This window comes from Gallinula chloropus (assembly GCF_964237585.1).
Source record: "Gallinula chloropus genome assembly, chromosome: 4".
Lineage (NCBI taxonomy): Eukaryota > Metazoa > Chordata > Aves > Gruiformes > Rallidae > Gallinula > Gallinula chloropus.
Window position 1 is genome coordinate 77,020,178 of NC_140088.1, and position 12,595 is coordinate 77,032,772.

At 37.0% G+C, this 12,595-nt stretch overlaps 1 protein-coding gene across 1 annotated transcript in view; it reads left to right on the forward strand.

Moving 5' to 3' along the window:
* Positions 1 to 707: 707 nt before the first annotated feature.
* FHIP1A (FHF complex subunit HOOK interacting protein 1A) overlaps positions 708 to 12,595 on the forward strand; it is a gene marked incomplete at both ends in the record, with an annotated part of 35,878 nt that continues 23,990 nt past the window's right edge. The window contains 4 exons of the mRNA XM_084263531.1: positions 708 to 809; positions 2,204 to 2,830; positions 7,460 to 7,618; positions 9,779 to 9,865. Of these exons, the coding sequence (XP_084119657.1) occupies positions 708 to 809; positions 2,204 to 2,830; positions 7,460 to 7,618; positions 9,779 to 9,865 (975 nt within the window). The remainder of the gene's footprint in view (positions 810 to 2,203; positions 2,831 to 7,459; positions 7,619 to 9,778; positions 9,866 to 12,595) is intronic.

The following is a 12,595-nucleotide window of genomic DNA, read 5'->3' on the forward strand; positions in this document are numbered from 1 at the left end:
AATATATTTGATTTTGGATACAGAAAGGCCTTATCATTTGTGTGGTTTGGGTTTACGTTGCATATGGTGTTCTTCAGATGTTTCCAACTGCTTATGATATTCTTTCTGACAGAAAATTTAAGTTTGTAACTATATCTATTAATGGAAATACTGTTTTTAAAAATACAGAAATGACCTGTACTACTTTTTAACCTGTATAGCCTATGCAACTTTAGTTACTAAACAACTCTGAAGAGACGTGGTCAGACAGCAAAAACGTCATAATGAAAAATTAAAAACATGGTGACACCTGCATAAAACACTTACTGAATGAGCTTCTGTTATGCTTATTTCAGTAGCACCTTAATTCAGTCACTGATCTTAAAAGTTTGAGCGTTAGGAATATTACCATGAGGAAAAGTTTGGGAAGATGTTCCCATATAACATGCTTTAAAAAATTCCATCCTCCAACAGAATTAACAGAAAAATGGTTTTAGTGTTCTCTTTAAGTGTGTTCTTTTCATTATATATTCTTCAGTTAACCTTTTTATGTGTATATGTGTGGTTTGGTTTAGGTTTGGTTTTTTTTTTTTTCTTCAGATTTCTGAGGATATTGAAGCTCCAAACACGGTATCAATCTCATGATGCTTGAACCTATGTAGCCAACTACAGGATTTTCAAAAGAAATCCAGCATGGCCTAGTTGACTTGACCTTTGGAAAATTTATAATGTCCTCTGGAACCAGTGTCAGCAAAAATCGTCAGGCTCCGAGCCTCCAGGGTGTTGACCCAGAAACATGCATGATAGTGTTTAGAACACACTGGGCACAGGTAATGTAAATTAGTTTTATTGATTTTTGAAGTAAGCTGCATTAATGGGAATTTGCTTCAGTCCACCTTTTGGGAAAATCCTGAATTGCTCTGGATCAAATGTCTTTCATGGCAAATGTAATAGCTGCCATTGAAACATTTTAAAACACAAAGGTAATTGGCCTTTTAAGGTATGACTACCCTTTACTAATCATGCTTTGAACTCCAGAGTTGGATCTAAATGGGAGGTGGTAGGACACAGTAATTTCTTATGGAAGGCCTAGATGATCTTACTGGCTTTCCTAGTGATTCACTGTCACTTGGACCTTGCTGCAGACTTCCGTGCTTCCTTTCGCTGTGCTGGGTAAGACTTGCCTGGCTTTTGTAAAGTGTTGTAAGATGTGTGGTGCAGAGCTGTATGCAGTGGTGTTTATTATGGATAGATGTGATTATGCACTACGGTACATTCTAAAGCTTGTTTGCATGTCTTCAAGATAATAATTGCTTTTAGGGAAAGATGTTTTGCTCTGAGCACCATACTGTAAGGTCTTATTTGCTGTAGTAGCATGAATAACTAATGGGTTATGTAAAATTTATTTCTGTGCTGATGCTTTTTGCTGGGTTTTGGCTGTCCTGAGAAGCAAACTAAACAAATGCTGGTGTTTGAGGTGTTTCTAGTGTCACAGGCACCGTCATTCAAGAGCCACCTTCTTTCTAGTGATGCTGTCATGTTAGGGGAGCCGCTGTTCTGTTGTTTGTTTGTAGCAATTATCCTCCACAAAAGGGCTAGACAGCTGTTGTTTCATAGACAAGGAGCTTCAGTGATTGCATGCAAACCAGGATTTAGTCCAAGGGTATAAGTGCTGGGATGGCAATTGTTACTCCATTCAAAATCTATGTTGAATGTTGTAAAAGTTATGTGTGTTTCAGTGGCCATTTGATATAAGATGTGGCAAGGAAAGAGGAACTTCATGGGCCACTGCCACTCCCACTCTTACCACTCTACTGCAAGTCATCTCATGATATTGATACTGCTGATCACCATTACTTTGGCTGAAGAGCAGGCACTCTGGTTTCAGTCCTCTGTGGTAAAGAAACTTGCAGCGAACATCATCAAAACTCAGTGTCTGAAGGCTAAGAGAACCTAGCTTATACAGAGAACTCCCAAGTTTTCAGCTACAGTACAACTGGCAAATTTACGTGCTTATAAAAATAAACAAAAGAATTAGATTTTGGCCTTGTACATGCCAAGCATGAAACTTAAAAATTTAGGAAGCTTGACAGACAAAAACTAAAATGATAAAAAGTGTTTGGGCTTTTTGTTTGAATAATTTTGATGATTTTTTCCTCTTAGGGATAAGGTCTATTTTTAAAAAATATATTCAAATAACTGATCTGCATTTGTTTCTCTTTAGGTTCTGAAAATCTTAGAGAAGCATGATCCTTTGAAAAACACTCAGGCAAAGTATGGGGCAATCTCACCTGATGAGGCCAGCACTGTTCAGAACTATGTGGAGCACATGCTTTTCTTATTAATTGAAGAGCAAGCAAAGGATGCTTCAATGGGGCCTATCCTGGAGTTTGTGGTCTCAGAAAACATCATGGAGAAGCTCTTTCTTTGGAGCCTTCGGCGAGAGTTCACCGATGAGACAAAAATCGAGCAACTCAAAATGTATGAAATGCTAGTAACCCAGTCTCATCAGCCTTTGCTACATCACAAGCCTATCTTGAAGCCTTTGATGATGTTGCTGAGTTCTTGCTCGGGAACAACCACTCCAACAGTGGAAACAGAGTTGGTCGTCCTCTTGAACCAGCTCTGCTCTATAATAGCCAAAGATCCCTCCATTTTAGAACTTTTTTTCCACACCAGCGAGGACCAAGGAGCTGCCAATTTCCTCATATTTTCTCTGCTGATTCCCTTCATCCATCGAGAAGGAACAGTAGGCCAACAAGCCCGTGATGCCCTGCTTTTCATAATGTCTCTGTCTGCTGAAAACAATGTTGTTGCAAACCACATAGCAGAAAACACCTATTTTTGCCCAGTAAGTTGTTCTTGGTTTGCTGGATCTTTAATGCTAAACTGCTTCCCCTGTGTTCTTACAATTAATTTCTGTTATTTTTGATACATTGGGTTGTGGCACGTTTGTTTCTGCTAACAGCTATTTTACAAACTTTAATGTTGTTTTTAAGCCAGCCCCACTCCCAAACAGTCTTGCTCCTTGTTTCCATTCCAGTGTCTTGTGTTTTTGGGCCAGCACAAGTGTTTCTGCAGTCACGTAGTGAATTGAATTGGGGACCTGAAGGAAGTTTGAGCAGAATGTGGTGGGAGGGAAACATGTTCTGTCTCGCTGCGAGGCCCTGTGAGATTCTGGAGGTGAAGGGAGTGAGAAATGGGAACAGTGTTCTGAGGCTGTTGTTTCTGGTGGAAGTGCTAGCTAAGGTGGGCTGTGCTTGCCACAGCGTAACATCAATTCAACAGGTCAAATAATAAGCGTGAAAATAATGTGAGTTGATAGAAATGTAACATTTTTGCAAGATAGAAGGGACACTTGCATTTTGTCACAGAACTGGACATTTCTATGGCTGCTTCAGGCAAACCACCATCTCACTATGTTGTAGTCTGTTACAGAACCTGGTAGTAGTGCTGTGTTAGATCTGGCAAACCAGTCTTAATACATGAAAAGACATTTGCTGTTAAGCAAGTAAATAATCTAATTTAACAAACAAAGCTGTCCAGCTGTGGTTTTAAAGCTGAAGCAGAATGGACATGACAACAGCTGCTTCTTTATGCCTTAACACAAAAATCAGTTTGAGGTCAGGAGAGGCAGAGAAGAGCCTTACACAGCTATTAAGCAGGGAGCTTTAGAGCAGAGAACACTAGAATCCCTGCCTTAAGCATTAGTGCGTATCAGCTATTCCAGCTGCAGGTCTGCATTTGCTCTGAGATTGCTATATCCATTGAGCAATGGAGCAGAGCCAGGTTTGCAGGCTGGAGGAGGCCTACAAGTTCAAAAACAAACTTCTAAATACTTTCATTTGTAACTATTGCATCAAATTTTTTGTGCCAAGAAACTCCAGTTGACTTCAATAGATGCTGCTAAAGAATATGAACTTCATTCTCAAACTGTCCCTGAGACATGCTGTTATTGGATCCATGCTATAACTTCCATAATTACATCTCCCAATTAATTAGAAAAAAAAAAAAAAAGGCAGCCTTTTTACACTGAAGATAAAAGCCAGTTATATTAACCTTCAAACAGCAGGGAGCCGTGATTGACAATCATTCTAATTAGGAAGGCTTCTTGTCAAAATGTGCTAAAATCAGACTTTTCTGAACAGTAATGAGACTGGCCTAAGTCTACAATAAAACTTTAATGCAGTGCCATAGAATTAGCTCACTAGCACAACATCTCTTTTTCTCAGTTTGGGTGTGATGAGCTGAGGGAACCGGTTTTGTTCTGGTGGAAGGCTCTGTAGGTGTCAGTGGTATTGGTGGATATCACTCAAATCAGTGCAGATGTGGCCTCAGCTACTCTGCAAGACAGCTGGCGCAGTCCTGTGCTGGTAGGAGTGGCATTTGGGTGACAGAGATGCTACCTCTGGTTCTGGGTTGGCTGGTAGCATATAGGGTTTTCTTTACTGTGTCTTGCTGTGTAGTATAGACATGCCCTGGGATGGGGTCTGACCACAAAGCTCTGCTGTCTCAGATACCACAGTCAGTGTTAGTTCTGTGCCAAAGCGAAGCCTTTATTGATACTGTTTTCTGAACTAACTTTGGTTATCAGCTTTTTAAAACAAAATTGTTGATGATATTAAAAACTGTAGGTGAATAAACTGTAAAGAAGGAAGAGGGCAGGCTGCACTAAGTTACATCACTAACAAATGACTTTTAACATAGTACATGTAGAAAAAATGTTGGGCTAATTTTTCTCATTTGTACTGGTTTTCTGCCATGTAATTTTTATCACACTTGGACCTGAAAGCTTTCTGAATCTGGTTAAAGATATTTTCTGTTCAGCATTATAATAAGGAAGAATAATAATAAAACAATGTTTCTTAAAGAGTTTTGAGTGGGGTAGCATCTCAAAGTCTTGCCATAAAGCTTTGTGTCTGTAAATACCTCACAGCTTAGGGAAGCAAGTATGGAAGTAGGAAGTATGGCTCTGCACTGTCCTTGAAAAGTTGAGGCTGCACAGAGATAAAAACTACAGATGTGGAAGGAAAGGGAATAGTTAAAGGGAATGAACTGGCCAGATTGCAATTGATTATATAGTAAACCCACATTTTAATCCTATGACGTGTCTGGGATTACAAATCACATAGTCAGTCAGTGTCTTCAGTGTGTCAAGAGAAAGTAAATCAAGGAGACAGGTTTGCAAAGATATTAATGGTGAGAAGGAAACTGCTGGAGATCCTACATGAGCATATAGGATTGACTTAATGAATGTTGGGAGAAGTTTAGAAGCTAAAACAAAAACTAAAGCCAATCTTGCCCTTCCAAGGAGTGAACTCATTCAGAATTTCTTTCACTTTCAGAGTTGTTTTTTATTGATGTTTTTATCATTCTGTTTATTAAAGCTCCATAATGTAGTCTGCATGTGTGCATTATTTTATGTGCCTGCTTATAGAGTATGAAGAGTTCTGTTGGTGATTTCAAGCAGTAATCCTGTTTATACAGGATTGCTTCTATGACAATTTAAAAATGTTTTTTACCTGAAGAAATGAAATTGCTTCCAGTGGCTACTCTCTGTCTCAGAGCTTTAGAAACATAATTTCACATAAAGCCATTAGGGTTGTATTTCACAGCAAAAATACGAGCTTTTTAAACTTTATAGATTTTATCAGCTACACCTGTCATTTTTCTTCAGTGAGGCAGACAAACTAAAGAATTCTTGACTTCAAGATATTGACTGATGGTGAGTTCACTGCTCCTTTTAGTGGGGAGTAGTATGTTTTGCTCAAAGTCAATCCTTGTGCTTAAGGAGTAAACTTCCATATGATGAAGTGTGGATGGTACACAGCTCTGAGAATTAGATTGTTTATTCAGAGGCTATTAGCTTATGAACTGTAATTAAGCAGACAATGGAAAATTAAGTGTGTTTTAATTAACATGTTACAACAGAAAAGAAACTTAAGTTCTCCCTTCAGAATTTTTTCCTTCCTAGAATAGTCTGAAGCCTGGGTTTGTGAGTGAGGGGTTAGTGAAGTTTAGTAAAGTCTCTAATTTTTTTACTTTGAGCATTTATACTCTGAGAGAGGAAAAAAAGCAGAAAAGATTATGGTAACAGAAGAATGTGATTGAACAAATACAGCTTTGCTCAATGAATTTAGATTCTTGTATTTTTAACATTTCTCCAGCCTCTGTCTTTATATATCTATGTCTATATTAGTGTGATAAAGTAGTGAATGTTCCACTGTAGTCCCCTCCTTGTCTTAATTATGTATGCTAGAATAAATCCATCTTCAAAATTACATGATGTAGGAACGGAAAGCATTCAGAAATGCTTTCTTTGTCTGACTGGATGAGTTAGCAACTCTAATTGGTTATGCTTGTGTCTGACCAAAACCTGAACCCCCTTCAGTGAACCCTTGGTCTTTGACCTGCACAATGTCAGCTATTTGTTTTCTGATAGATAAAACAGTTGTTTCCTGTAAGCTTTGACTGTCTAACCCTGTAGATGCCAAGTAGCCCTTTCTAGAAAGAGGAGAGATACAAGAGTCTATTGAATGAAAGCGAACAAGATTTTCATCAGGCTGAGACGTAATGATGCCATTAAGATGAGAATCATCTTAAAAATTATCCTGAAGATGTATAAAATCACGTCAGAAGAATGAGTAATAATATTTAGAAAGTTTACAGCTGCAAAGAACTTCAATAATGGCAAACTTGGTCTGAATCCACCAATTCAGTAAAAATTAAAAAAAAAACTTTTTGGAAATATACTTTTAAACCTAAAAATACAATCTTGTCTTTCACTAACACATTCTACATAAATCATCTGTAAGACTTAATATCACTGGAAACAATGTCTATACACTAAATTATTTCAGACTTTTTTTTATTTCTTCCCTCCCCCTCCAAATAAATAAAATGAAAATGAAAAATGATGAACAGTTAGAGGCTGGCTGGTTGTTTTCAAAGTGGGTTCAGCTGAGTTCACGTACCTAGGAATGAGAGTCAACATGTATCTGTGAGCTGCAGAAGGCTGGACTTCAGGTTTTTTCATGGGGGCAGGGCACTTCCCCTTCCATTTCTAATGTTTCCTGTTTCCCAGTGAAATCACTTCCTATAGGTCTGTGTGAGCAGTAACATTCAAATCTCCAACCAAAAACAAGCTGTAGATGGATGACAGTGATGACTTCTTTGGGAAGAAACTGAATGGAAGTGTAAAATGATTTTACAAGTATTGAAAATATAACTTCAGGCTAAAAAACCCCACAACCTGCGTTTCCCCTTCACTTTCTTCTAAATACTACCTCTTGAGAGAAGGATATTATATGGAAAGCTCTTTAAAATTGTCATGCCTTTCTGCCATAGGACACTTTCAAAAGGAAATTAAATTAATCTCAGCACTCTCTTATGTTACTAAAACTAGTAAGGCAAATGATTTGTTGCATTGCCATTCAAGGAGATGGACAGTTGGCTTATCTCTCCTGTTTTTGAAATACAGGTGCTAGCAACAGGACTAAGCGGCCTCTATTCATCTTTGCCTACAAAATTGGAAGAAAAAGGAGAGGAGTGGCACTGTTTGCTGAAAGATGACTGGCTCTTGTCACCAGCCCTTGTACAATTCATGAATTCTCTTGAATTTTGCAATGCAGTGATACAGGTAATGGAGCAGAGCTGGCCCCTCCATTCCAAATGTGTAAATTACAGAGTTTATTAACTTCTATTAATGGCAAAGACTTTTGAAGTTATACTAAAATAAGTTGCTTATAAAATGAATGCTTTATGCTGTTTGTCCTTGTTATAAGGATGAATTAATATTGTTTCAGTTTTCAGGTGATGAGTATTTCTAATAGAAACACTAGAACCATGTGGTGGCTTGGTATTTCATTATGTAATTGGGAGAACTTTCTGTTTTCAAAAAGACCCCCAAAAATGCTTATTGCATTTTAATGCCATTGTTGATGCTAAAAGTAAAGTGAATGCCTTTACACGTAGGAAAATGTGTTCTTTATATATTTAAGCATTAAAAAAAAATATGTCTTTGTCTAAGTTCTCATAATTGCATACAAGAGTCTGTTTTGCCTGTGAGTACTGCATAAAGAAAGCTTCCCAAACAGATTTTAGGTATTTGCCTAGAAATATAAATTCATTTTAGGTTGGCCTGTTTTGAATCTACTCTCAGTTTCTAATGATTATTCCTTGTTTGGATTTTTTTTTTTTTTTGCTTTGATACCTCACTATTTTTCCTGATGCTCTAATATAAAATTGTATTTCTGTCTTTTATATTGTTTTTAAGGCTAGAAAACCCCATAGAACTTGTATTTTATTAAACGTGATATAAATTCTACAGAAACTGCAGATTTGTTTTACTTGAAGAAATATGCTGAATAAGATTTAAAATTTAGTCACATTTGCTGTTAAATAAAAGATGTTTTAGGGAGACGTGTGCGAAATACAGTAAAGCAACTGATTGACTATTAAAGCATTGAGGAAGTGAAAATAAATAGTAGCTGTCATTCTTTAAATGTGGTATACAAGATTTTTAACGTACATGTTTAAATGTGAATAGGAGACATTAATTTTGATGTCTAAGCATAATTCTTCTCCAGATAGACATTCACAGGAGGTCATATTTGACACTTTTTAAAAACTGATACAGGGGTTACTGCAGACAAATGAACATATTATTTTAAAACCTCTTTTCAAAGAAACTGCAAATGTGTAAAGATCTTCAGCTGACATGCAGAAAGAGCAGTTTCTGACTGCTGCTTGATTGCGTCTTTATAGTCTTTCTTCAGCTGAATTGAAAGCTCAATTACTGCTGGAATTTTTGCTCTGTGCATGGAATGGTTTTCATGGTGTGGCTTGCTCGGTTGACGTAAAAGTTTTGGCCAGAGATTAAAAGGGGACAGTGTAGCCAAGACCTCTTGCCATTTACTACATTTTTGCCTGGATCACAGCATAGGAGGGGCAACTCGTTTTCTTCCCCTTTCCAAAATAAGGGTTACAGTTTAAAGGGACTCTGGGAAGAATTGCAAGTGGGAGAATGTATTCGTGGCCACATGTGAGCTGTGACATTCCAGTCTCTGTGAACTTTCCAACAGAATATATTAACTTACACTGCTTCTGAATGGATTATTTTTCCTTTTGTCAAATTTATTTTAAATACATGAACTGATAATAAGTTTTCTTTTGAAAACAAAATGAATCCTTCATTTTGGAAAGTAGAGTTTTGGCTGCTAATAACAGTTTCTTTTTAAAAGCTCCTAAGCAACCTGTTGAATTAATAATGTAGGTTTTGTTTTCACTTCTGTTTGTTTTACAACAGTTAGGAGAAGGGCAGGAGAACACTCTGTTCTTACTCCATAGCTAGAGAGCGCTTTCATTTACCTACTCTTGAACCATAGAGAAGCAGTTGTTCTTTTTCTAATTGTAAGAGGACAAGTTAACAATGGCAAGTCAGTCTTCAAATGACCCTGATGAGGTTGCAAAAACTAAATTTAGAATCTCAAATCTTTCTTTGCTGCATGGGGTATACATGCTTTTCTATCCATCCATTCATCTTTGTCAGCATGCAGGGAGATTGAAAAGCCCTGTTCTCTAACTTTGGCAGGTTTACAGTACTTAAACAGGTTGTGTATTTCTATGAAAAAGGAGAAATCTTTAACTCAAATCATAGCAAATGCTGGTGAGCAGGAGAAATGAACCTGTCTTGTTAAATGGGAAAGGATTTTGCTAGAGGATAATAGTAGTCTGTGCCACATCTTGTTTTAAATCTCACTGGAACTCTTCTGTCTCTTTCTCTCCCACACCGTTCTAGGTGGCACATCCTATGATACGTAACCAGCTTGTGAATTACATTTACAATGGATTTTTGGTACCAGTAATGGCTCCTGCACTCCATAAGGTCAGTAGCGTATGCAAGCATGACATGAAATAACAACAGAAAAAAGCATTATGGATATTCTATACTTTCTATTTGCACTAAGCAGGTAATATATTAAGCACGCTATAGGTGTTTCTAAGACTGATTCAAATTCTTAAGTGAAGAATCAAAATACTTTCTTTGTGATAGGCTGATGTATCCTCAAAAAAGCAGTGACCTTTTAGATAACATTTCATTGTGGCAGATATGTTTACAAGAGGATTTTTTTTTCCAAAAGGAAGTGCCCACAAGGAAAATGTTCAGTCAAGACATATTACACTAATGTTAGCAAAGTTGATATTGTTTTACACTACCTGATCACGGTTGGTAGAGCTATTTTCATAAAGTCCAGAAGAAATGGAGTTTGGTATTAATTTTCTAATGTATTATTGTGCAATTTATGGTGTTCTGAAGAAAAAAAAAATTTTTTCTTTGGATTTCAGGCATTATTCTGTGCAAAATATCACTGATACTGGTGAATTTATTTTTTTTGCTAGGGTACAGGAAGCTACATTTCCCACTGTTGCAGAATGTCAACAGTCTTCATTGCCCTGTAAAAAACCCCACCTTATCTGAGGAGAAAAAGTAGGAATTGCTGAGAGTAAAAATCCACCAAAAAGTGCCAAGTGAGGATTAATATTTTACTTTTTTGAAGGTCTGCTAATTTTTTACTAAGCCTGCCAAGCAGAAAGCACTGCATCTGTCCATTCTGAGTGGCCAGTGAAACACCATACCCTGCTTTCTAGTCTAGGATTGTCTTGGCAGTGCATACAATTCTTTGTGGCAAGTAGGCACTTACACCAAAAGTAGTAGGTAGTATAGAATCTTCCTCAGTGATTTGACAGACATCAGATGTTTAGGAACTTGTCAAGGGCTGAAATAAAATTTGGCTGCAATCTAGATCAAGGCTGTAGTCTGTCATTGAGATCTCTTCCTTACCTGGAAGTAATTGTTTCTGTATCTTGACTTAATCCCTTACCAAGACTGGGAATTAGAATCAGAAGTGAAAAGCTAACTAGCTTTAGCTCAAGGTCTTGGATGACAAGGGAGATAACAGAACGTAGCTTTATGGATTCTGGTCTTGGTGGGCACTGGTTTCTTACCTCTGAAGTACTTGAGGCAAATTTTAGGTTGTTTTGAATACTAGCATGCTGCTGAATGCCACTGTTATTGGTCAGTAAATCTCAACCTCCTACTAGCTTGATTATTTCCCTGATGATGTTACTTAAATCACTTAAAATGTGCTGTTCTGATTATTTGTTTTTCATGTGATGAAAATTTTCTTGAATCTCTGTCATACTCTGTGTGAAGAAGTCAAATTTCTTTTGAAAATGGAGATATCTGCTAACATCTGAGTTTCAAGCCTAAATCTTTCCTGACTTTGGTGCCCTCTTCTTCCAATAATAAACCTTTCCTTGATTAGTGTTAAGATTGGCTTTTTCCTCTTTAAAAATTTATAACGTGTATAAACTTCAAACTCATTTAGTGGAGAAGATGGATTGCACCATCTAGTGGATCTGCTACAAGGCTCTCATATGTGAGACCCAAACTACACAGCAAAATGAAACAAGTAAATAGACCTCTATGGTCTTTCTGTGCTGTGCCCCACATTAATTTAACAGAAAATAACGATTTTATGTCTTTGGTTTTGGGATAAATGTCTGTGCATAAAGAGAGATAATTGTGGTGCAACAGTTCTTTCATATATAACAGTACTTTCCAGTTGCCATTCAACATATTCATGCTAAATTGAGGAGTAGGCTTTAAAGACTGTATCACCTGTTTGGGGACTTAAGTGTGGTAATTAGCCTTTTGGTTTAAAAAAAAAAAAAAGAATGTGAAGGACCAAAATGAGAGAAAGGCCAGATGCACTACAGTGTTTTTAAAACAGAATTTCTTTCCTTGAACATGATACTAAATGGATCTTGATTTTGTTTCTTTTTTTCTTTTTTTTTTTTCCTTCTTGTAAAGTCAGTGAAGTTGGTTTGGTATCTTAAAGTCTACTTGTGGCTGAAAATGTTAGGTTTTATTCAGTCATTCAGATTGGGTTGTTCTGACTTGTTCTGTCTTAAATACAGTGAATAATGGAGCATGGTATAAATACCAGGCTAGGAAGACGTATCTCTGGAAGATTAAAGTGAAGGGTGGTAAGAAGAGATGCTAATTATTGGTCCAAATTCCTATGGTTTTCCTATAAACCTTACTTCTTGAATAAGAAATGCTGTTTCTGGTAACTCTTGGTGTTAGACATGGAAGGAAGGGAATCCAGACCTTGTTGTACCTTATGCAAAAGTCAGAAGAGATGAGCTCCTGTTTCTGCTCTTGAATGACTACTGGATAGGCATACTACAGAACTGTTCTCGCTCTACTATATTCCTGTTTTGCTTCAGGAAGTAATGTTTTGAGGAAAAAACTGCTCTGCAGCAAGACAGAGACTTGTGTTAATTGTTTTTGCAAAGACAGCTGCAGTCAAGAATGTAGACATCTAGGAAAGAGGTCTTCAATCTCTTCTGTTCTCAATGTAATAGAACTTGATTTCTGTTTAAAACAGCAGCAGCAGCGTAAGCAAATCATATTAACATGACTTCCTGTCTGATCACCAAATCAAATTTACTTGATGCAAGTATATAAAATAAAATAAACTCTACAAGAGCTATTAAAAAATTGTGTAGTTAATAGTCTTCTTAGCTTTTAATCCCTTGTGCAGTAACT